At 43.9% G+C, this 25,022-nt stretch overlaps 2 protein-coding genes and 1 non-coding gene across 6 annotated transcripts in view; 2 read left to right on the top strand and 1 right to left on the bottom strand.

Annotated features, from left to right (window-relative positions):
* The first annotated feature begins 2,007 nt into the window (after positions 1 to 2,007).
* LOC118633698 lies at positions 2,008 to 2,113 on the top strand. The gene has a single exon (XR_004960241.1). It is a non-coding gene; the product is annotated as a U6 spliceosomal RNA (small nuclear RNA).
* A 14,682-nt stretch (positions 2,114 to 16,795) lies between these two features.
* Positions 16,796 to 17,155, bottom strand: LOC118633352 (40S ribosomal protein S20-like). The gene is given in 1 exon segment (XM_036267190.1): positions 16,796 to 17,155. A coding segment is annotated over 1 exon segment (360 nt).
* Positions 17,156 to 21,906: 4,751 nt separating this feature from the next.
* TMCC1 (transmembrane and coiled-coil domain family 1) overlaps positions 21,907 to 25,022 on the top strand; it is a 206,828-nt gene continuing 203,712 nt past the window's right edge. For all 4 annotated transcript variants that reach the window (XM_036266466.1, XM_036266459.1, XM_036266467.1 and 1 more), the window contains exon 1: positions 21,907 to 22,010. The gene's annotated coding sequence lies outside the window, so the exon portion shown is untranslated. The remainder of the gene's footprint in view (positions 22,011 to 25,022) is intronic.

The raw sequence follows: 25,022 nt of genomic DNA, 5'->3' as shown, positions 1-25,022 counted from the left end.
CCACTAAATAAAACAAATCTATGGCTGGCCTTAGCAAAAGGTCATGAGTTTGAAACTCCTGTCCTGGTAACTCACTATAGGGAAGGAGATTCTCACCTCCTGAGCAACTTCTAAAGGCCAGGGACTGTGCTGGACCCTTCGCGTGTGCCACGATGATTGTGACGTCCATCTCCCAGCTGAGGAAACTGGGGCATCGAATCTGACAAGTCTTGCCCAGAGTAAGAGGGTTAGGAAGTGATAAAGCTAGGCTTCTGCCCTGGTGTGTCTTTCCCCTAAAGAACACACTTTCCTGGGCTGTGAAATGGGTGGGTGGATGGTGCCAATTGTAAAGTCCAGTGCGCACATTGGGTGTCATTCAACTCGAAGATTTAGGGAGAAGGATTGAGATGACCAAGAGTTTGTTTTGTTTTGTTTTGTTTTGAGGATGGAGAGGTGAAAAGCAGACTTGGGGCTGCAGGATGATGTGAGGGTGGGAGCCCCTCCCTGCTACCCTAGAAAAAGCTTTGGAAAGTCACAGCCGGAGGGACAGGCTGCATTGGTAGGCGAGGGCTCTGGACCAACAGGATATTAGCAAGAGTGGGTGGCTCCCGAGGCAATAGAATACCCGGAGATGGAGCTGATTGTAGGGAAATGAAGGGTGATGTGGCAATTAGCGGCAGAGTGACAGTCACTGATGCAGTGGCAGGGGCTAGGGGTTGAGAGTTCCTGGATGCAGTGCCTAACCAGCCCCTGGAGAAGGATGGTGATGCTGCTGTGTCCTAATGTGCCTCTCACATTAGGTTAGTTTCCTGTCCCTATTCCTCTGTCCAAACTCTTCCAGGTGAGCATCACCATCTCCTACCGCAAAGCCTTCAGCAACTTCCTTGCTGGCATCCCCATTCCCTCTGTCCCTGACGATCTGCTCTACGTGACAGCCAGGGTCCTAAAGCAGATCCTGCTGAAAACCCTCCAGTGGCCCAGCTAGTGTGGCGCAGTAGTTGAGCATTGACCCATGCACCAAGAGGTGGCCAGTTTGATTCTGGGTCAGGGCACATGCCCAGGTTGTGGGCCTGATCCCCAGTGGGGGGCATGCAGGAGGCGGCCAGTTGATGTTCTCTCTCATCTATGTTTCTACCTCTCTCTCCCTCTCCCTTCCTCTCTCTTTCTCTAAAAATCAATAAAAACACACACACACACACACACACACACAAAAAACAGCCCTGGCAGGTTTGGCTCAGCATTAGAGTGTCAGCCTGCGGTCCACAGAGACCCGGGTTCGGTTTCCGCTAAGGGCATGTACCTTGGCTGCAGTTCGACCCTGGCCCTGGTTGGGTCGTGCGGGTGGCGCCCACTTGATGTGTCCTTTTCACGTCGATGTTTCTCTCTCTCTCTTCCTCTCTCTCCCTCCAGCTCTATCTGAATAAAAAATGGAAAAATGTTCTTGGGTGAGGATAAAAACAAAAACAAAAAAACAAAACCCTCCAGTGGTTTCTGGTTACTCTTACAATAACATGCAGACTCCTGTGACCCTGTTCTAATCTTCTGTGGTCTTCTAATCCCTGTGGTCTTCCTACTACCTGGTATCTTCTCATGTACTTACTTGTTTAGTGGTTATTCTCTGTCTCTCTTGCCTAGCTCCAGAACAAGGTTGGCTTGGTCACAGGCCAACTCCTGGACATAGTGGGTTCTCAATATATGGGGACTGCTCCTCTTTCAGTCTTTCTGTCTCTGAAAAGACAACTCTATCTTAATAGTTGCTCAGGCAAAACAAAACTTTGGGGTCACTATTGATTCTTCTCTTTCTCTTATACCCCATGACCAATCCATCAGCAAATCCTATTGGCTCATCCTTCAAAATATATTCAGAATCTCACCTTTTCCCCCACCATCACCCTGGTCCAACCACCACCGCCTCTCACCCAAAGAGGTCAACTGCAACAGCCTCCCACCAGTCACCCTGCTTTCACTCTTGTTCCTGGTGACCTATTTCCTATCTGGCTGCCAGGTGTTCTTTCAAAACCAAAGTCAATGCTCACTTCGGTAGCACATATACTAAAATCGGAACCATACCGAGAAGATTAGCATGCCCCTGTGCAAAGATGACACACAAATTCGTGAAGTATTCAGTATTTTTGGCCAGTGTTCCTGCTCATTGATGTTTCTCTCTCTCTCTCTCTCCCTCTCACTTCCTCTCTCTCTGAAATCAATAAAGGAAAAAGTAATAATAAAGTGGATGTCTCTTTAAAAAAACAAAAAAACAAACCAAAGTCAGATCATGTTCCTCCACTTCTCAGAACCCGCCAGTGGCTCCTTGTTTCAGGGAGTAAAAGCCAAAGTCCTTAGAGTAGCCCACAGACCCTTCATCTCCTGCCTCTGGCTCCTCTACTGAGAGCCAGGAGGACTTTTGTTATTCCTTGAAAACATCAACCTCTTTACCGCCTCGGGGCCTTTGCACTTGCTATTCCCTCTGCCTGGAATGCTTACCTCAGATCTCAGCTTGGCTCACTCCTCATCTCCTTCAGATCCTCCTGCTGACTATCCTGTATGGAATATCACACGTGCACATACACATGCACCCATCGCCCTGCCCTTATCTTGCTTTATTTTTCTTCACAGCATTTAATAATCATCACAGGGCACATTATGTATTTAGTTGTCTCCTTGTTTTTATCCATCTGTCCCAACAGATTATAAACTCTAGGAAAGCAAAGACGTTATCCCTTATTCATTGCTATGCCCTCAGCTTCTAGCACGGCACCTAGCCCGTGGTAAACGTCACCAGCTAGTTATTAAATGAATGAGTTCAGGCTGCAGCTGTCTAAGTAAAGTACATTGGAGGTCTGGCCAGGATGGAAGCCATAGACGTGGCTTTAAAACAACCATTCATACATTCACATTTAATAAGCAAAACAAACAAATAAACAGACAACAACAATAAACCCACCCTTTGCTACCCCACAATTTTTTATTTACCATCCCTGAGATAAGAACCTAGTATAAAGACCCCTCCTCTTTTTGTCTACCTGGCACCTGTGGTCCCATCTTCTGAAAAGAACATCTCATCTTGCTTTTCTTTTGGAGACCACCCTCTCTCCCAATATCAGTCCAAGGAGTTGGGTGAACAGATCCACCCTTCATGCCAGGGGTGGTCTGTGACTCAGACTATGTCAACCAGAGTTATAGCAACTAGTTTCTGGATGGGCATATGACACAGTCCAGGCCAATCAGAGTAACCCCAGACGTCTGATGCAATTACTGTCTAGGATGTTTTAGGGGGTCTGTATGGAACTTCCAGTAGCCATCTTGCCACCAGGAGAAGGAAGTTGCCTGAGAAAAAAAACCACCACGGAGAGAGGCAGAGCCAACAGATGGAGAGCTGCTGGGGCAGTGATATCATGTGAGTCCCTGGATGCAGCCGTGCCTAAAGGCTGCCTTCTCCTGGACTTTTTAGTTACGTGAGAGAATAATTTTCTTAAGTCAATTTAAGGTGGGTTTCTGTCACTAATATCCATGAATAATGACTAAAACAATGGCTTGAGGTATTTCAGAATTTCTGACATTGTCATACTGCCTCAAGCCAGGCTACATCCCCTGTGCAAATCCATTCCTCCCTCTATGCCTTTGCTCAAGTCATACCTTCCTCCTTGAAGGCCCTTCTTTACTGTCCAAATCCTGCCTGTCTTGAAGGCCTGATTCAAGGAGTCTCCTTTCCAGGAGCCTTCTCTGATCACACCCACTACAACCTTTCTCCCTCTGGCCTCCTCTTCTTGTTGGACAGAGTCAGGCACAGTGCTCAGCTCCTCCCTCCTTCTTTCAGCTTCCTTCCCCTCCTCAGCTCCAGGCCCTCTTAGTCCCCCCTGACCCCTAGGTCCTAGCTGAGGACTGATCCTGGACCTGGAAGACTCAAGTCAATTTTGCAGTTCTGCTGCCCCCTGGTGGTAAAAATCAGAATTGCATTTAAACTTGTGGTCCTTGAGGCCAGGCTCCTGGAAGGGGCAAATGCCCAGTCTAGCCTGGAGTTTTATTTGCTAAATTTGGCAATCCTACCCGACCTCCTGAAATCATTTTTCACAGAAACTTATATTTTTGAAACAAGCCTTTGGAGTTGCATAGGTTGAGCCCCTGATGGTGACAGGAAACCTTTAAAGGAGGTAGCCACAACTTTGCCCAGCCAATCACAGCTGTGAGGGAATCAGGACAGGCTTCCTGGAGGGGGATGAGGCGTGTCTGGGCCTAGTGTTGGGGAAGGAATTGAGTTTTCCAGATAAAGGGAGTGTTGGTGGGGAAGGAAGGGAGATGGAGGAGAACAAGGGCAACGTCTGTGTGAGCAGTGGGGTGTCTATGTGGGGGGGTTATGGATTGAATTGTGTCACCTCCAAAATTCATGTTGTAGTCCTAACACCCAGTACTGTAGAACGCGACCTAATTTGGAAATAGAATCATTGCAGATGTATCTTTTGACTACCTTCCTCCAATTCTCCCACTTCCCTATCTCCCCACCTCTGGTAACCACAAATCTAATTTCTTTTTCTATATTTTGTTTTTTAATATTTCACATATAAATGAGATCATACAATATTTGTCTTTCTCTGTCTGACTTATTTCACTTAGCATAATGTCCTCAAGATCCATCCACATTGTTGCAAATGCAGAATTTTCTTCTTTTTTATGGTTGAATGATATTCCATTATATATATCACATTCTCTTTGTTCATTCATCTGTTGGTGGATGCTTAGGTTGTTTCACATCTTGGCTGTTCTAAATATTGCTGCAATGAACATAGGGATGAAGATATTGCTTCAACATAGTGATTTCATTTCTTTCAGATTGTTGACTCATATGGTAGTTCAATTTTTAATTTTTTGAGGGCCCTTCATGTTGTTTTCCATAGGGACTATACCAATGTACATTCCTGCTAACAGTACACAAAGGTTCCCTTTCTCCAAGTTCTTGCCAGCATTTGTTATCTTTTGTCTTTAAAAAATTTTTTTTTATCCTCACCCAAGGACATTTTTTGCATCTGTTGAGCAGGAGGGAGAAAGAGAAACATTGATGTGAGAGAGACACATCAACTGGCTACCACCCACATGACCCCAACAAGGACCAGGGACAAACTGCAACTGAGGTATGTGCCCTTAGCGGGAACTGAACCTGGGACTCTCTGGTCCGCGGCCGACTCTCTACCCGCTGAGCAAAACTGTCCAGGGCTCTTTTGTCTTTTTTTTTTTAATCCTCACCCAAGGACATTTTTCCATTTTTTGTTCAGATAGAGTGGGAGGGAGAGAGAGAGAGAGAACGAAACATCGACATGAAAGGGGCACATCGAGTGGTTGCCACCCACACGACCCAACCAGGGCTGGGGACAAACCAGCCAGGGCTCTTTTATCTTTTTGATGCTCAATCTTAATTATTTAAAAATATGCAGTCGAGTTCCTGCATATTTTTATGCAGGGGGCACATGCCTTGGTTGCAGTTTGTCCCTGGTCCTGGTTGGGTCGTGCGGGTGGCGACCACTCGATGTGTCCCTTTCACATCGATATCTCTCTCTCTCTCTCCCCCTCCCACTCTATCTGAACAAAGAATGGAAAAATGTCCTTGGGTGAGGATTAAAAAAAAAATGCAGGCAAAAACATATAACAAAGTAAAAATGTAAGTCAGTAGCATTAAGTACATTCATAATGTGTGTAGTCATCACCACTATCTATTTCCAGAAAATTTCTTCATTCCAAGCAAAAACTCCATATTCATTAAGCAATAACCCTCCATTCTTTTTCCTCCCCATGTCCCTGATAACTACTAATCTTTGTCTCTATGAGTTTGCCTATTCTGGATATTTTATGTTGGTGGAATAATACAATACTTGTCCTTTGCATCTGGCTTATTTCACTCAGTATAATGTCTTCAAGTTTCATTCATGGTGTAGCATGTGTCAGCAGTTCATTCCTTTTAGGGTTGAATAAAAGTCCATTGTATGTATATTGCATTTTTGTTTATCCAGTCATCTGTTGATAGACATTTGGGTTGTTTCTTTTGACTAATGTAAATAATAGTTCTATGAACACTGATACATGTATCTGTTTGTCTCCCTGCTTTCAACTCTTTCATGTACACATCCAGAAGTGGAATTGCTGGATCATATGGAAATTCTATACTTTGGGGAACTGCCAGACTGTTTTCCATGTAAAATGGCTGCATCATTTTACATTCCCACCAGTAATGGGTCCCAATTTCTCCACATCCTCACAAACATTAGTTGTTTGTTTCATTATGGTTTTGATTTGAATTTCCCTAATGATTAATAATTTTTTGTTTGTTGCTATGAGCACAAACTGGTTTGTTGGGTTCACTGTTGAGCAGCTTTTCATTTGCTTGCTGGCCATTTGTGTGTGTGTGTGTGTGTGCATCTATATATCTATATCTGTATCATCTATATATTTTTGAAATGTCCAGGGAGGAGTCTTTTCTAGTTGAGAGATGATGTCAACGCAGACCAGAGTAAGAGGAGGAAAGGTAGTGTGAAGTGGTCAAATTCTAGAGAGCTTTCAAAGATGGAGCAGACAGGGTTTGCTGATGGACTAGACATAGGACACTAGACATGGGAGAAAGAGAGAAGACAAAGACTTCTCCAGGGTGACTTTAGTGTTTAGGGCTGGAGCAATTCCTGGTATGGGGAAGGCTTCGGGGGAAGCAGGCTTAAAGGGAGGGAAGGGAATTTGGTTGGAGTCTGAGACCCTTGGAACCTGAGAATTGAAGCCTTGGGAGGAATTTAATGCTTCAAGAAAGTGAACAAAGGGAGAAGAGAGGTTTCCTCATCAGGTTGCTTGTCAGAATCCTCTGTAATCACTCCCTCATTTTATAAATTCCTGAACAGCTGGGTTCCCCCCAATCCCATTCCTTGCTTGTTCCTGGGGTGTAGATCCATTCAGAGCCTGTAGGTGACAGTATAGGTCCAGAAATAGTCAGAACCCTGTGATTGTGTAGACTGGGAACCCAGATCCAAGAATTGGAGTTTTCAAATCATTGAATTGTGTACACTTCTAAAATCTAAGCGCCAGTGAATTTGAAAATTTAGGACAGCAAACACCACACCTGAACTTTGCAAAGAGAAGGTCTCTGTGGGTAGCTAGTTCCAAGAGGTATTTATTTCTGTGGCATATACATGAGTACATTCATTGTCAGAACAGTTATTCATTGAGCACCTGCTACATGTCACATGCCATGAGCTGTATTACATGCTGTGGATTCAGGTAAGACCAGAGTACTTAGTACTTGCCTCAGAGGAGTTTGGAGGTGGAAACAACAAACTAATAAAAGAATAAGATAATTACAGATTGTGTTATCAAGGAAATACACAGGATTATGTGATGAAGATAATGAAGGGAGGGAACGAGGTGAAGTTCGTGTGGAGGCCTGAAGGATGAGAATAGGGCTGCCACCCCTCCAGCTGGGGTTGAGAGGGGACTCTCTTGGTTTCCATGGTTGCACAGCTAACCACTCCCAGGATCACTACTTGAAGTCAGGTCTGTCTGATTGCATGGGGCTTACTACTGGCTTTAGGGAGGATTGGGTGAGGTAATATATGGGCAAAGCCCTCAACATAGTGTCTAGTTCTAAAACATGGGAGCTACCCTGTCACTCCTCAAATAGGAGCAGGGTTTTAAAAGCAACCTCGCCCTAGCTGGTGTGGCTCAGTTGGTTGGGCATCATTCCGTGCACCAAAGGCTTGCCGGTTTGATTCCCAGTCAAGGGCACGTGCCCTGGTTACAGGCTCGATCCCCAGTGGGGGCTGGGGGGTGCAGAATGCAGTGTATCAATAGATAAATATTATTAATATCTCTCTCTCTCCCTCTAAAAATCAATAAACTATTCTTCAAAAATTAAAATAAAATAAAAGCAACCTCCACAACATACCTGCCTTTTGCAATGAAGCCAACGGGATAAGTTTAATGGTGCCAGTAAAACATGCTCTACCTACATTACCAAGACAGCAAACTTGGGGGCAAAGGTGAGATGTAAACTCCAGGCTTCTTGGATTCTCGACTCTCGACTCTCAAGAAGACAAGGCACAGCCAAAAGACCATCCAGGAAGCCCTACCCTGCCCCCCAGGAGTGTGAGTGATGGGGGAGCAGGAGGTCAGGGCCCTTAGAGCCCAGTAGAGGCACTGGTACCATGTGGAGACACCTGCCCTCTGTATCTCAGGGGAGAACAAGGACTTCTTCTCCAAGCTGTGACTGAGCACTTGCTAGCCTCTCCAGACCTCCAGATACCCTCTGCACCTACACTCACACACTCACATACACACTCATACATGTGTACACTCAGGCTCATGTACTCATACACATATACATGTGCTCATATCTTACACACTCAAATATTTATATCCTCATACTATTATACTCACTTATTTACTCACCTTCATATAGTTACACATATGCAAACATACATATTCGTATAGTCAGTTATTCTTACATACTCATATTTAAATGCACACTCAATAATGTAGTCATACACTAATGCGCCTCATACACTCAAACATATATATTAAATCTGCTCATACATACAATCCAGTATTTATACATATTCCCACTCATACCCATATTCATTCATACACAATACTTAATGCACAAACTCAAACATTTACACATGCAGATATATTTGTGCACACTGACATACATTTAATTAACACACACTCATAAACTTGCACATACACTTAAATATTCACACACACATGTGCACTCACAACACGCTTATACTTTCGCATGCATTCACACACCCACAATGTGTCGAAATAAGAAAGTCCAAACCTATAGAAAACTGTGTAAGAGTGTATTAGAGCCAAACTGAGGACATGTCCAGAAGCAAGATCTCACAGAACTGAGAAAATGCTCTGGAGAATAGCAGTTTTGCAGTTCATTTTATGCATTTGGAGTGAAAGGAGGGAAATAAGGAGGATTACATGAACACCATTGATGGTAAATTAAGGAGATGGGAGAAGGAAAGGTGGGTAAATCACTATGACTGGGTAAGAAGTAAAATGGAGAGATACATACTTTGGGTGCAGGATAGTTACCATTCAACATTTCGGATGGTAAACAAGGACCAAGATCATTTGTTCCCTTGATGGCTGTTGTGCCTCTAGGGGTCTGAAAGAGGATTACTCTGACATTTCTAAGGTGTGTTAACCTAGATGCATAAAAACTATGGACAGGGCTTGCTTAAGACAAAGATGAACTTTTTTTTTCTTTATTGATTTTAGAAAGAGAGGAATGGAGAGGGAGAGAGAGATAGAAACATCGATGAGAAAGAACATCAATTGGCCGCCTCCTGAATGCCCCCCACTGAGGATTGAGCCCACAACCTGGGCATGTGCCCTGACCAGAAACCGAACTTGTGACCTCTTGGTGCATGGGTCGACACTCAAACAGTGAGCCACACCAGCTGGGCAACAAAGATAAACTTTTCACTAGAGGAGTTATAGGCCTGAGTCATGACTGCCCACCATGACCTTGCCCAGTCAGGAATTTATGATCAGATCACCCTGTGAGGTTATGTTTGGTCACTGAGCTTGTCAGATTTACTACATAGACCCTTTTTAATTCAGGATGGCATTCTCTTACACACATGTATTTCACACAGTCATACACATGCATAAACATTCATACACACATTTACATACTTACCAATATGTTTTCTTACACACACAGCCATACACTTATACACACTCAAACATTCACATATACTCATACGACATATTTACACATACAAACCTAGGCGCATATACTCAAACATTTACTTACTCATACTCACATACACTCACACAAACATTCATGCTCACACACTCAAACATTTATACAGTCACATATTCACTCATAAACCAGGAAGATGTGCTCAGTCTAAGCCAGTGATTTTCAACCTTTTTCATCTCGTGGCACACATAAACTAATTACTAAAATTCTGTGACACAACAAAAAAAATATTAAATTTTTGCCAATCTGACAAAAAAAATAGATAATTTTTTTCTTTTTTTTTTTCCCTTTATTTTTTTAGAGAGAGAGAAAGTGAGAGGGAGAGAGAGATAGAAACGTCAATAGAGAGAACATCAATTAGCCACCTCCTGCATGCCCCCCATTGTGGATTTGGCCTACAACCTGGGCATGTACCCTTGACCGGATATCGATCCAGCGACCTCTTGGTGCATGGGTCAACGCTCAACCACTGAGCCACATCAGCCGGGCAATAGATAAATTTTTTATTCATTTACACCAAGTGGTTATTGTTGTATTGGCTGTTGTCATTTTTTTTTATATGATAGTCTAAGGGGAAAGAGGTCAGTGCCCCTGACTAAATAGTCAAGTATTGCTTGTTTTCAAAATTCTTGCAACACACCAGTGTGCCACAGCACACTGGTTGAAAATCGCTGGACTAAGCAATCAGTAGCATCCAAAGGACACCTCCTTCTGTGCCACCCGTATCACAGGGTCAGTGTGCTGATCGAATGATGAGAAACTGCCAAGAAAGGCTGCTGGACTCTGCAAGGCTCTGTACCCACTCCATCTCCCTGAACAGTGTTCTTCTCAGGGACAGTCCCCTCATTGTCCACCTCAGGGGACCTGAGAAAAACCTTGGATGAGAGGTCATAGAGCAGGAACCAGACCCACTGGAAATGGCCATAATGGTCACAAATCCTGGCCAAGGGCTGGGCATGTGGTCTGATAAGCAGGAAGGGACAGAAGAGAAAGTCACAACCAAAATATCATAGGGAATCTTGGGACCACATTCTGTGAAATCATTGTTTAATGCCCATTCCCAATTGTTACAGCTTTCCACAAATAAATTAACATCTTTAGAGGGCTTCTTTTTGGGGTCAGAGACCATAAATCTGATGGCCCACACACCATTTCAATCTACAGAATCTTTTTTTTTTTAATCTTTACCAAAGGACATTTTTCTATTTATCTTCAGTTAGAGTGGGAGGGAAGGAGAGAGAGGGAGAGAAAGAAACATCAACGTGAGAGGGACACATTTATTGGTTGCCTCCAACACGACCCTGACCAGGGCTGGGGACCAAACCGCAACTGAGATATGTGCCCTTGACTGGAATTGAACCTGTGACTCATTGGCCCAGGGGCCAACGCTATAACCACTGAGCCAAACTGGTCAGGGCTACAGACTCTTTTTATTTTATTTTTTTATTGATTGATCGATTGATTTAGATAGAGAGAGTGGAAGGGAGAGAGAGAGAGGGAGAAATATTGATTTGTTGTTCCACTTCTTTATGCATTCATTGTTTGCTTCTGTTATGTGCTCTGACCTGGGATCAAACCCTCAACTGGGCATGTGCCCTGACTGAGAATCAAACCTATGGCCCTTTGGTGCATAGGATAACACTTGAACCACCTGAGCTACACTGGCCAGGGTTGGGTTGCACATTTAAAATTTTTGAATTTTGAAGTCTTGGGGGGAGAGGAGAATGGTGGGGTAAGGACTGCTGAACTTTCACTGCTCCATAAATCCAATGAGAACACTGGCAAAATTATCAAATGAACTTTTTATGTAGTCTGAAAATTAACCAAAGGCTCATAACATCCAAGGAACATTTATTTAAAAGACAAGAGAAAAGATGGACTCTCAGAACTACAAGCTTTGTGTCATTCTAACTTATTCTATCCTATTTTCCTTGTCCCAGCTCTGCAACAGCCTTGAAAACCAGGAGTTTTACAATTATGATAGCCAGACACTTAGCAGCCACTGGAGGGGGAAGAAGGGTTTGGGGCTCCTTAAAAAGTCCTATCTTCGTAGAGTTGCCATTATTTGACCTGTCTGGAAGGTCCTTGGAAATATCCACTCCCAGAGTTTGCCTTTATTTGACCTGACTCAGCTCAGTCAGTGTGAATGGCCTTTTCCCTGGAGGCATTTGTCAAAAAAATAAAAAATAATCAGCAATAATAGTTTTACACAGAAGCTGCCCGAGGCAGTGATAACAGATGGGACAAAAATGAAGCTGACCACAAATTTTAAAAGAAAAGCTGGGAACAGAAAAAGACAAATACCACATGATCTCACTTATTTGTGGAATATAATGAACATAACAGTCTGAGGAACAGGGTAGACCCAGAGACGTGGAAGTAGAGTACAGACTGACAACCCTCAGAAGAGGGGGTGGGAGGGGAGGGAAGAGATAAACCACAGAACTTACATGCATGTACGCATAACCAATGGATACGGACAACAAAGCTGGGGATGGGATGGGGAGGATGGGAAGGAGGGTGTCAATGGGGGAAAAAAAGGAGAAACATCAGAAACAAAAATAAAATTTAAAAAAAAAGAAAAGAAAAGCTGGGGAATGAGATATACACAGAGGGTTTTGAAAAGCTCCAACATATTTCAGGGGCTCCAGAAGGCCATGCATATGGAAAGAGCTGTACACTTGTCCAGAAAATGCCTGAAAAAGCCCTAATCTCTCACCTCTAGCTGACCTTGAGGTATTGCTTTAGCAGAAAATGAAAGCTAAAGTAGTGCTGTAAACTGCCTGATGGAACATTAGAAGCATGCCCCAACACACGGAGAGCCTCTCATCAAAGGCTAGGAGACATATGCCCTGGTTAAGTAGCTCATTTGGTTAGAGTATCATCCCAATACACCAAGGTTGCAGGTTCAATCCCTGGTCAGGGCACATACAATAATCAATCAATGAACGCATAAACAAGTGGAACAACAAATCTATGTTTCTCAGATACATTTTTTTTAATTTAATTAATTAATTTATTTTTGTTACAGATGTTTCTCCTTTTCCCCCCAATTGATTCCTCCCTCCTCTCCCTCCCCACCCTGTACCCAGCTTTGTTGTCCATGTCCATTGTTCATGCATACATGCATATAAGTTCTGTGGTTTATCAGATATATATATATTTAAAGCTAAGAGATTTATGGTTCAAGGCATTTAAAGAAATCTCTGTATAATTATTAACTGACCAACTAGACATAGACTTTAGTGGCCACATAGGATAAAGATGTTACAGAATTTGTTTAGGAAAGTCACTAAACAAACAAACAATAAACAGCAACAACAAGTCCTGGAGGTGAGGGAGATCTGGTTTCTAGAATTACCACAATATATTATTTTAAATGTTAAATTTTCAACAAAATTACAACACACAAGGAATAGGAAAGTATGACCCACACACAGGGAGAAAAAGCAGCCAATAGATACTGTCCTTGAGGAAGAGCAAGGACTTACTAAACAAAGACTTTAAATCAGCTATTTTAAATATGTTTAAAGAACTAAAGGAAACCTGTGTTGATGGGCTTATAATGTATAAAGATGTAATTTGTGTGCCAATACTGGACCAATAAGGGAAGAGAACAGACCTGTATAGGGGTCCTGAACACATAGGTTGGCGATCCCAGCCAACCCCAGAGCCTGACTGAGGCGCTGGCTCCCTATTCAGTCATTTGAACTGTATTAGTCACCTACTCTGGGAGCTCTATTGGTAACCAAGGCACACCCAGCTGTCCCTGCCTTGCAGAACTCTAAGACCCACAGCAGGGATCAGATGGCATGGCTCAGCATCTGCTCACAGGTCTGGAACCTGCTTGTGAGTTTTAGAATTTTGTCAGGTTTCAGTGGTAGGGAGACAGTTTTTAAGGTGTCAGGCCATCTTTCACCATCTTCTGCACTGCACTTTCCCCCTTGTTTCTGTTCTCCCTCCCCTACCATTACCTTTCATATATTTTGTTATACAAAGCAGTTTCTCTCTCCCCTGGCTGGTTTGGCTCAGCAGTTAAAGCATCAGCCTGTGGACCAGAGTCCTGGGTTCGGTTCCCGCTAAGGGCACATACCTCGTTTGCAGTTTGTCCCCGGCCCTGGTTGGGGTCGTGTGGGTGGCAACCACTTGATGTGTCTCTCTCACATCGATGTTTCTCTCTCTCCTCCTCCTCCCTCTCTTCCTCCGACTCTATCTGAGGTTAGATGCATAAGTATCTTTGGGTGAGGATAAAAACAAACAAACAACAAAGCATTTTCTTTAACCTTTTTCAGTGACCTGAGAGCACAGGGGTTGGGCAGGGGGAGTAGGGCTGGAAAATTATAAAAGAGTGGAATGGGAAAGGAGAGGGCACTAGAATGAGAAAGTCCAGAGCCTCAACATTTATTCCCAAGCCAGCTCTCCAGTCTGCTCCCTGTCCAGACATACACAGAACTCTCCCCACAAAAATTCAGTGGTATATCTGTTCTCTATCTCTTTGCACATATAATTGTGTGTGTAACAGGATGTTAAATTGCAACTTGCTAAGGATTCACCAAAATAATATAGATAAGACATTCCAAACCAAGATGCAGATGTTCAAAGGAAATAAAAACTTGTTATAAGACCCTAAACTATTTCACATGCTTCGAGACCCTAATGCTCTAATTATTGGAGATTTAAAAAATTGCGAGAACTTCTTTAGAGAGAGTAGAACTTTGACTCCCCCCACCCTCAGTCCCATCCCACCCACGGGGAGAACTGAGGGTGTCCTTAGGCCAGATGAGAAGCCCCAACAGGACCACTTGGAAGCTAAATATGGGCCCCTCACGGGATGAGGGATACTGGACCCAGTCTCTGATTCTCACTTCAGCAATCTAAAGGATGGGAGAAAGGAGCCTCAGAGAGGTGGCTGAGCAGGAAGGAGGCCTCCCTCCCTGAAGATGTCAGAGGAATGAGCAACCAGTTTCTCAGTTCTAGATGTCAGGGTCTCAGATGTGGGCCCTCAGGAGAGCTGGCCTGATCATGCCCCAGAGGACACCTAGAGAAGTGATGTGACACCTGCACAGAGTCTGTGTGGTTTGTGCACCATTGTGGGCAGGGAAAAATAAAAGTAGGAGCTGAGGCCCTGGTTGGTTTGGCTCAGCAGTTAGAGCATCCACCCATGGATCAAAGAGCTGTGGGTTCAATTCCAGTCAAGAACACATACCTCAGTTGTAGTTTGGTCACTGGCCCTGGTCAGGTTTATGCGGGAGGCAACCAATCGATGTGTTTCTCTCACATTGGTGTTTTTCTCTCTCTCCCCTTCCCTCCCACTCTATCTGAAAATAAATGGAAAAATATCCTTGGGTGAGGATTTAAAAAAAAAAGAAAAGGAGCTGAGGAGACAGACGGGTAAATGTTCCTCACATCAGAAAGAGAAAATGGGATGTTCTTTGGGTCTCCAGAATCTATGAAAGCACTCCTGAGAGGGATCAGCTTAATACATAGGTCACATCATCCTGCAGCAGTATCAGTCAAGTAAGGGCTTTCCTGCTCCTCAACATCTCCTCCCTACCTCCTGCCCCAACCATGCCAGGGGTTAGAAACCATCCGAGCAAGATGGAGGGGGAGGCTTTAAGGTAAGGAAAGAGAAAGAAGGATTCACTCTCACTCTATTATGGGGAGGGGCCAACTGCAACTTTTCATTTTTTATGTTATTTTATTTTTTTAGGGTTAAATCTTTTCTTTTTTTCTTTTTATCCTCACTCGAGGACCTTTTTGCATTTTTTCAGATAGAGCGGGAGGGAGGGAGGGAGGAAGAGAGAAAGAGAAACATCAATATGATAGAGACACATCAACTGGTTGCCACCCACACAACCCCAACCGGTCCCGGGGACAAACTGCAACCTAGGTACGTGCCCTTAGCGGGAACCGAACCCAGGACTCTCTGGTTCGCAGGCCAATGTTCTAAACGCTGAGCCAAACCGGCCACGACTATTTTCAATTATATATATATATAAATAAAACAGGATTTCTTTTATGTTTTTATTTATGTATTTTCTTTTTAAACTTATCTTTATTGCTGAAAGTATTACAGATGTCCCTCCTTCCATCCCCCTTGACCTCCTTCTCCCCACTCCCTCCCCCTTGCCTTCCCCACACTATTGTTTGTATCTATTGGTTATGCATATATGCATATAAGTTCTTTGGTTACTCTCTTCCCATCCCACCTCCCCCCTTCCCTTTGAGGTTCATCAGTTTAACAACCAATTTGTACGTCTTAATACCTTCATCTTTTTCACCCAACCCCCTTCCCATCTGGCAGCCAAAAAAATTTTTTCTGTATCTATGAGTTTGATTTTGTTCTGCGTGCTCATTTTATTTATAGATTCAATTGTTGATAAATACGTATTGATTGCTATTTATTTTATTGTTCAAATTTTTTTATCTTCTTCAAGAAGATAAAAAAACATTCCATATAATGCTGGTTTGGTGGTGATGAACTCCTTTAACTTTTTCTTGTCTGGGAAACTCTTTAAAGGGCCATCAATTCTAAATGATAGCTTTGCAGGATAGAGTAATCTTAGTTGTAGGACTTTGCTTTTCATCACTTTAAATATTTCTTGCTACTCCCTTCTGGCCTGCAAAGTTTCTTTTGAGAAATTGACTGAAAGTCTTATGGGAGCTCCTTTGTAGGTAACTAATGGCTGTTCTCTTAAGATTCTCTCTTTATCTTTAACCTTTTGCATTTTGATTATGATGTGTCTTGGTGTGGGCCTCTTTGGGTTCATCTTGTTTTGAACTCGTTGTGCTTCCTGGACTTGTATGTCTGTTTCCTTCACCAAGTCAGGGAAGTTTTCTGTCATTATTTTTTCAAATAAGTTTTCAATTTCTTGCTCTCTTTCTTCTTCTTCTACCATCCTCATGATGCGAATGTTGGTATGCTTGAAGTTGTCCCAGAGGCTCCTTACACTAGCCTCATTTTTTTGGACTCTTTTTATTTTGCTGTTCAGATTTAGTGTGTTTTGCTTCTTCTTCTTTTTTTTTTTTTTTTCAGCAACTGATAGTCAATTTATTTAAAAGTTTGATTTAAGCATCTGCAATGGTGACTTCAACCTCAATTCCTGGTTCAATACTGAAGGAAGTAATCTGCTTAACAATATCGGAAGGGCTGTGCAAGTCAATGAGTCGCTTGTAGATCCTCATCTAAAATCAGTCCCAAGTTTTAGAACCCTCCCCACAGGGAGTTTTCCTTGTAGTGATTCTCAGAGTCTTGGTAGGCATCCGAACTGGTCCTCTCACCTTGAGATTCTTCTCTTTTGCGCCTCGTATCAAGTCAGCACACACCTTCTCCAGAGACTTGACTTTGCTGCTGGTCAGAGTAATTCTAATCCGGTGGATGGCCACCTCCGGCTCCATGGGTGTCTTTCCAGTGTCTTTAAAAACCATGGCTGCTGCGTGGCTTCCTGATCCACTTGTCCCTCGGCGAGAGCGAACAGCAGTGACTCAGAAGCAGGAGCGGGCGGGACGCAGCTGCACTACAGCAGCAACCAGGTCTTCCTCAAAGAGCTGTTTTGCTTCTTTATATTGTAAATTGATGGTTTGTTTCTTGGCTTCGCCTACTCTTACTATTGATTCCCTGTAAATTATTTTTTATTTCAGCTAATGAATCCTTTATTTCTGACTGGTCCTTTTTTATGCCCTTGAAGTCTTCACTAAGTTCTTTAATATTCTCACTAAGTTAATTGAGCATCCTTATAAGCAGTGTTTTGAACTCTGCATCTGTTAAATTGCTTATCTCCATTTTGTTTAGTTCTTTTCCTGGAGTTTTGTTCTGTTCTTTCCTTTGGGATGTGTTTCTTTGTCTCATTGTTTTGGCTGCCTCCCTGTGTTTATTTCTATGTATTAGGTAGAGTTGCTATGTCTCCTAGGCTTCCTAGGGTGACCTGTTGTAGTAGGTGTCCTGTAGGGTCCAGTGGTACAGCCTCCCTGGTCACCCAGCTGGGCCTTTGAGGTGCACCCCTCATGTAGACTTTATACCTTTCTGTTGTAATTGAGTCTTGATTGCTGGTGGCATGTCAATGGGAGGATTTTACTCAGGCTGATCAGCTGCAAGGACTGACTGTGCCCACCAACCACTGACTTCTGACTACCTTGGAGGATCAGCTGTGTGGGGCCCACCACACAGAGCAAGACTTACTTCAACAGGGCTCTGGCACCCACTGAGTCCAGTCCATTCCTTGAGTGTGTCCCTTGTGGAGGTGGTTGGATGATGGTGTTTTGATATGGTCTGAAGCTTTACACTGGGTGTGCTGGCTCTGGGGCAAAGTTAGCCACTGCCTGTGTTCTACCCAGAGCCACCAGGCACAAGCTACAAAGCGATCTGCCAATGGTTGCTTCTTGTGCTGAGCTTGGAGGTGCCCAGACAAAGCCAACCTGTGAACCTAGGCTGGCTGCTTCTGGTGCCGGGGTTGGGGCCACCTAGCAACAGGTTTGGGGCTCACTGTGGCCAGATGCTGCTTGTTTGAGAGAATTTAGGAAAATCTGAGGCAGGAGTCCAAACAGGCCAATCCTGTGGTAAAGCCACTGGAAGAGCTTGGGTGGACCCAAAAGTTGGGTGGGGCAAGGTCTCGGGAAATCACCAAGGCAGGGCAGTGTGAGCAGGTTGCTGGAGTTCCACATATAGTGGCCATCTGCTGGCCTCATGGGAGAGGGGCTCACCAAAGGAACAACGGCCTCCACCAGCACATCTGTCTGGGAGAAAGCTGCCGCTCCAGCCCTTGCCCTGATGCCAAACAACTCAGTTCTTTCCTGTATGTCTCTGGTGCCTTTCAAGCTACCTCCCATCTGATCTGGAGCTCAGAGGGAGAGGGTCTGAGTGAGTTCATGCACGGGCTCTTTTAGAGGAACTGCCTGGGACTTCAGAAGCCTCAGCTTCCCTCAGCCTCAGTTCCCACTGGATTTTACAGTCAGAAGTGATGGGGACTTCTAACATCCTGGCACTGGAATCGTGAGCTGGTGTGGGATGGGGATCCCTCACCCACAGGGAGGGCCTTCCCAGCTGAAGTGTCCTCCTGATTTTTATCCACCACACGTGGGTGTGGAACCAGCCTGTCCACACCTCCATTCCTCCTACCAGTCTCGATGTGGCTGCTTCTTTAATTTCGTAGGACTTCTATTCAGCTTGATTTCAGGTGGTTCTGAAGGATGTTGTTCTGTAATTTAGTTGTAATTTTGATGTGGTTGTGGGAGGAGGCAAGTACCGTGTATACATACCTACACCGACATCTTGACTGAAGTTCCGTCTGTAACTTTTTAAAAAGTTAGAAGCTTTGGTTGCTCCCCAGACTGGATTTTTAAACTTCTGAACTGAGGCTGAGTTTAGGAACCTAAAATAGAGTTTTTATTTGTTTGTTTGTTTGTTATTAACCTGGCATATTTGTCAGGACTCTCCAGAGAAACAGAACCAATAGGATGTATATACATACAGTCATGTGTTAACAACAGGGTTACATTCTGAGAAATACATCAATAGATGATTTCATCATTGTGCAAACATCTTAGAGTGCACGTACACAAACCTAGATGGTATAGCCTACTGCTTCTGTACAGCATGTTACTGTACTGAATACTGTAGACAATTATAACACAATGGTAAATATTTGTGTATCTAAACATATCTAAACACAGAAAAGTTACACTAAAAATATGGTGTAAAAGATAAAGTGTGTGTATGCATGTGCATTATGGGGGAAAGGGGGGGTGGGCTGTGGAGGGAAGTGCCAGTTGGAGAGAGAGTAAAGGTCAGGAGAATGGAGGGAGAACGTGAAGGAAGGAAAGTAAGTTTATACTTATGAGTGTGTATACCTGTGCTGGTGTACAGATGGCTGTACAGTGGATGGACAGCATGCTTTATTTAAAAACCACCCAGAACTAGCAGTAAATTCAACATTGTAGTCAAATCTAGCCTTTTCTTTTAATATTGCAAACACATTTTTTTTGCTTATAATCCATTATAATCTTATGAGATCACTGGCGTACATGCAGTCTGTCATTGTTATATATGGCATAGACTATATATCTATATAAATGTAGTATATATATGTATTAGATAGATGATAGATAGATAGATAGATAGATAGATAGATAGATAGATAGATAGATAGATAGAAAAGTATTTATCATAAGCAACTGGCTCTGGCTCATGCAGTCATGGAAGCTGGCAAGGCTAAAATCTGTAAGCTGGGCTGGCAGGCTGGAGACCCAGGAGAACTGAAGTTCCAGTTTCAGTCTGAAGGCCATCTGCTGCAGAACCAGGAAGGGCTGACGTTGCAGATAAAGACCAAAGGCCATCCGCTGGAGAATTTTCTCTCGCTCAGGGGAAGCTGCTCTTTTTGTTCTATTTAGGCCTTCAGATGATTGGGTGAGGCCCAACCACATTATGAGGACAATCCACTCTCATCAAAGTCCACCAATTTATTTATTTATTTGTTTATTTGTTTATTTATTTAGGTATGTGCCCCTAGTGGGAACCGAATCCGGGACTCTCTGGTCCGCAGGCCGAGGCTCCAACCGCTGAGCCAAACTGGCCAGGGCAAAGTCCACCAATTTAAATGTTAATCTCACCCAAAACACTCTCACATAAAGACCCAGAATAGTGTTTGAGCAAATATCTGAACACCCCATGGCCCAGCCAAGTTGACACATAAAATGAACCATCACACCTGGGGATAATCTGATCCAAGTTTTCATCCAGGGACAGAGGTAGAGCCTCCTCCACTGGATGCATTTAAAAAAGATAATGGAGACAAAATAAGGTTTTATGATTATATTTGTAAAACAAACTCAAATGATCTGGAGGCTTTGGCTAGAAATAAATGATAAAGATTTATTCAAGGGTCTTAGGGTTTGCAAGCAGGAAACACACCTCGACAATACCCAGAATATTCCTAAGAAGAAAGGAAAGCTGAGAGTTCTTCTAGTAAAAAGTACATTCTTCAGAAGAATCAGTCCTGCATTCTTAGCCTATGGATGGTCCGAGATGGTAATCCTCTAGATGACTGGTGGCCTGGACAATGAATGGATACCAGGTGGTCTGGATATGTGAGCATTCTTTCTTTAGTCCTTCAGGGATAGTCAGAGGGTTATCTGGAGGTTTGATGTATATCCAGGCATTGATGCAGGACTGGAAAGTTCAAAAGTATAAGTTCCCAAGCTATTAAAACAAGAATAAAATAGTTTCCTCATGCCTCAACCTATTGATTGGTTGACAATTGCAGCTTGACTGTAGTGACTCCATTTTATTTCTTCACTCTATTCCTCATACCACAGTAGTATATTGCTCAGTATTCAGCTGTTACTTATGTTTTTATCAGGAAATGGAGAGGGAGAGCTGTTCTCAATAGGAGCTCATTTTCCCCTGGTGGCTTAATTTATCTCTTCATCCATGTTTATTTATTTTTAATCCTCACCCAAGGGTACTTTTCCATTGATTTTTAGATAGAGTGGAAGGGAGGGAGAGAGAGACAGAGAAACGTCACTGTGAGAGACACACATGGACTAGTTGCCTCCTGAACTCCCCACCAGGGCTGCAACCCAGGCATGTGCCCTTGAAAGGGAATCTAACCCGAGACCCTTTGGTTCTCTGGCAGGCCCTCTAACCAGCCAGGGCTCCCTTCATCTCTAAAATCAATACAAAGCATATCCTCGGATGAGGATTTGAAAAAAAATAGTAATAATAAGAGCCCATTTCTTTGTTGACACTAGAGTTACCCTTTGGGCAAAGATTGCTCTTTTGTTTGGACAAGCACTTCACAGGGACCTCTGTTATCTAAGATAAAGTGAAAGCCCTCTTCTGGAAGGAAGAAACCTTGGCCTCAGGAACCAAATGTTAATTGCTGTGTTCTGAGGGAGCAGGGAAATGGCAATATTCAAACCAAGAGTCTGCAGGTTGTTCCTTTAGTTTACCTGCTCTGGCTGGGGCATGGCTTAGGAAGTAAATCTGAGGATTCCCAGGCTCTGGGGAGAGAACAAGGGACTCCATGTCAGGGCCTCTAACTAAAATGAGAGGCAAAGGGCTGAGGAAAGAAGCAACCAGAAGGGGCCCCCAGGGCACAGGCATGGCCAGTGCAGAGATAGCTGCTGACTGGGTTTCACTTTTCCTTTCACTCCCTCAGACTTTTGGCAAAACTGTTTAAGAACTTCAGCCTGGACTCGGATTACTTGGGGGAATTCAGCGAGAAAGTGCGAGAAGGTCCCTGAGCCTCTGGCAGGGCAGCCCAGAGCAGCAGGTCAGAGGCAGCGGGTGAGTGGGGTGGACAAGAAATTCCTCTCTTAATAATGATTCTGGGACAATATTTTCCACTGTATGTGGGCAACCTTCGCTATCATGGGGACTAGGGGGCTGTTGGGGCTACTTCAGAAGAGTGGTGCCAGGTGTCCTGTAGCACGGAAGGGTGCCAGACTTTGGAGAAGTGACATAGCATGGAGGTTAAGTTTATTCTCTGGAGCCAGACTGCCTGGTTTGAATCCTGACTCCGCTTCCCATGGCCACAGGCGGGTTAATCAATCTCTGTGACCTCAATTTGCTCATCTGTGAAAGTGAGGCTGCTGGAGAATTAAACGAATCGATATTAAACAATGCTGAGAGTAGAGCCTGGAATGTAAATGTTTGTTAAGTAATAATCAGTGGTGCCGAGTTAGAGTGGATTTGAGCAGTGTGGCCAGCCAGTTTGAGAGGGTGAATGGGAGGAAATTCCTGGTCCCAAATGTGGTATTTGCAGGAGTGCCAACCCGGTCAGGGGTCCTGGCTTTGCTCCTACCTGCTGAGAAAAGAGGGAGTAAAATAGACCAAAGGCTGTTTAGCTTCTTCTCAAAGTATTTTCTTCCCTTTGGTGGAGTTGTCAGGCCAAGCAAAGGTTGTTTCATTTTTGTGTTTCTGTAATCTGCTTCCAGCCCAGGGGCAAGAGCACAGAGGCCTAAAAATACCCTGAGCCGCCAGGTTAGATCACTTCAACCTCTGGCCAGCAGGCTGCCTGTCCCCGTGCTCAGCACTCTGTCCTTGGGCTTCACTCACTAGCAGCTCTTGGGCAACCCCATCTCTCCTCTGAGACTGCAGGTGGGATTTGGAGGACAGGGCCTAAGATATAGGGGGTGAGGCCCTGCCGATGGCCTCAGAACGCAGGGATGGACAGTCTTTCTGAGGTCACCTTACCCAGCACTCCCCTTTGTACTGATGCAAATACTGAGTCCAGAAAGTAGAGACTTTGTGGTTTTCTAATCTGAACTGCCTGCCCCTCTCCCTCCTTCCCAACCCTCTTCAAAGCTCTTATCTTGAAGAAAAGGTTCCAAAGATCCGAGGAGAAAAGGCCCTGGGCTGGGAGTCCAAAGTCCTGGCTCTAGTCACCTAGGAGGAGTGGTGGGCCAGTCGCTCCCCTCTGGAACTCAGACCTTCATCTGTAAAATTGAGAGATGCAGCCTTGAGGTGTTCTGTAAAGATTTGAGGGAGGGTGGCAAGAAAGCTGGGGAGCACTAAGTCCCCCTGAGAACCATCCCCATTTCACTCCTCTGCTTTCATCTAGTTTCTGTTCTAGGTTTTGTCTGAAAAAGAGTTCTGTTACTAAAATAAAGGTTTCAAGGGTGTGAAGGTTCCATCTGGTCCCCATGGTCTGTGAGAAGCTTCAGCTGCTATCACACCCCAAGTTACACTCTATGATTGTCTGCTGTTCCTTCAGTCTGACTCATCCCCAGGCTTTTGCACATGATCCCTGCTCTCCTCCACGTTCTTCACCTGGTCACCCAGTACACTTCTACTCATCCTCTAAGTCACAGCTCAGGTACCATCTCCTGAAAGCCTTCCAGACCTGCCTGAGACCTGCCCAAAGACCTCTGTAGGGCTGCCACAAATTCCAGACTCTCTCCTATCATAGCATTTAGTCCCTTTGTAATTGCCTGTATACTTGTCTGTCTATTTGAATTTAAATTCCAAATCTGCCACTTCCCAGCTGGTGACTTAACCTCTCTGTGCTTGTTTCCACATCTCTAAAATAGTATCGGCAAACACGCAATGCTTGCTATGTGCCAGTCTCTGTCTTATGTGTTTACTCATTTATTCCATATAACATTTCTGTGAGATTGGTATAAAAAAAACATTTATTTTCATTTACTTTTTAACAAATGAGAAAACTGAGGCACAGAGAGGTTAAATAATGTGCCTAAAGTCACACAGCTTATAAGTAACAATGGCAATATTCAAACCATATAGTCCAAATGCAGAGCAGTTCTAATGCCTCTCTGAAGCTATCTATCTCAGAGGGTGTTGTGAAGGTGATATGAGTAAAATACATGTAAAGTTGCTTGACACATGCAGGTGGGGCAAAAGTAGGTTTACAGTTGTTCACATGGAAAATATTATAGTAATTAGTCAATAATAATACAAAAATAAACTCTGTTTCAGCATACTCAGAACTGTAAACCTACTTTGCCCCACTCCAGAGTAAGTACTTAATAAATGTTCATTATCTATGTTTCCCAGTGTTCCCTTCTCTGTCAGTCTATGCTTGGGGATTTAAATCTAGGGAAACAAGGCATATTTTTATATGTTTTTTATTGTGCTCTCCCATTTATTATCATAGGATCATTGCATGCCAGAACTAGATAGGACATGTGAAATAATTATAATAATCATAATAATGAGCACTTAAGATGAATACTTATTATGTGTCATTGTGCTAATACAGCTTTAAAATAGATTTTATTTTTGCCTTGGCTGGGTAGCTCAGTTGGTTAGAATGTCGTCCTGATACACCAAGGTTGTGGGTTGGATCCCTGGTCAGAGCACATACAAGAATTACCCAGTGAAGTCTGGCCAGTGTGGCGCAGTGGATCGAGCGTTGTTCCATAGACTGAGAGGTCCTGGTTCAATTCCCAGTCAGGGCACGTGCCCCAGTTGTGAAATCAATCCCTAGTGGGAGTCTTGTAGGGGGCAGCTGATCAATGTATCTCTCTCACATTGATATTTCTATCTCTCTCTCCCCTTCCTCTCTCTCTCTCTTAAAAAAAAAGAATCAAGCCCTGGCCGGTTTGGCTCAGCGGTTAGAGCGTCGGCCTGCGGTCTGGAGAGACCCGGGTTCGGTTCCCGCTAGGGGCACGTACTTCGGTTGCAGTTTGTCCCCGGCCCTGGTTGGTCGTGCGGGTGGCAGCCACTCGATGTGTCCCTTCACGTCGATGTTTCTCTCTCTCTCTCCCTTCCTCTCTCTCCCTCCCACTCTATCTGTACAAAAAATGGAAAAATACCCTCGGGTGAGGATAAAAAAAA

This window comes from Molossus molossus, unplaced genomic scaffold (assembly GCF_014108415.1).
Source record: "Molossus molossus isolate mMolMol1 unplaced genomic scaffold, mMolMol1.p scaffold_m16_p_18, whole genome shotgun sequence".
Taxonomy (NCBI): Eukaryota; Metazoa; Chordata; class Mammalia; order Chiroptera; family Molossidae; genus Molossus; species Molossus molossus.
The sequence above is the reverse complement of the archived record's forward strand: the minus strand, read 5'-3'. Positions and strand labels throughout refer to the sequence as shown.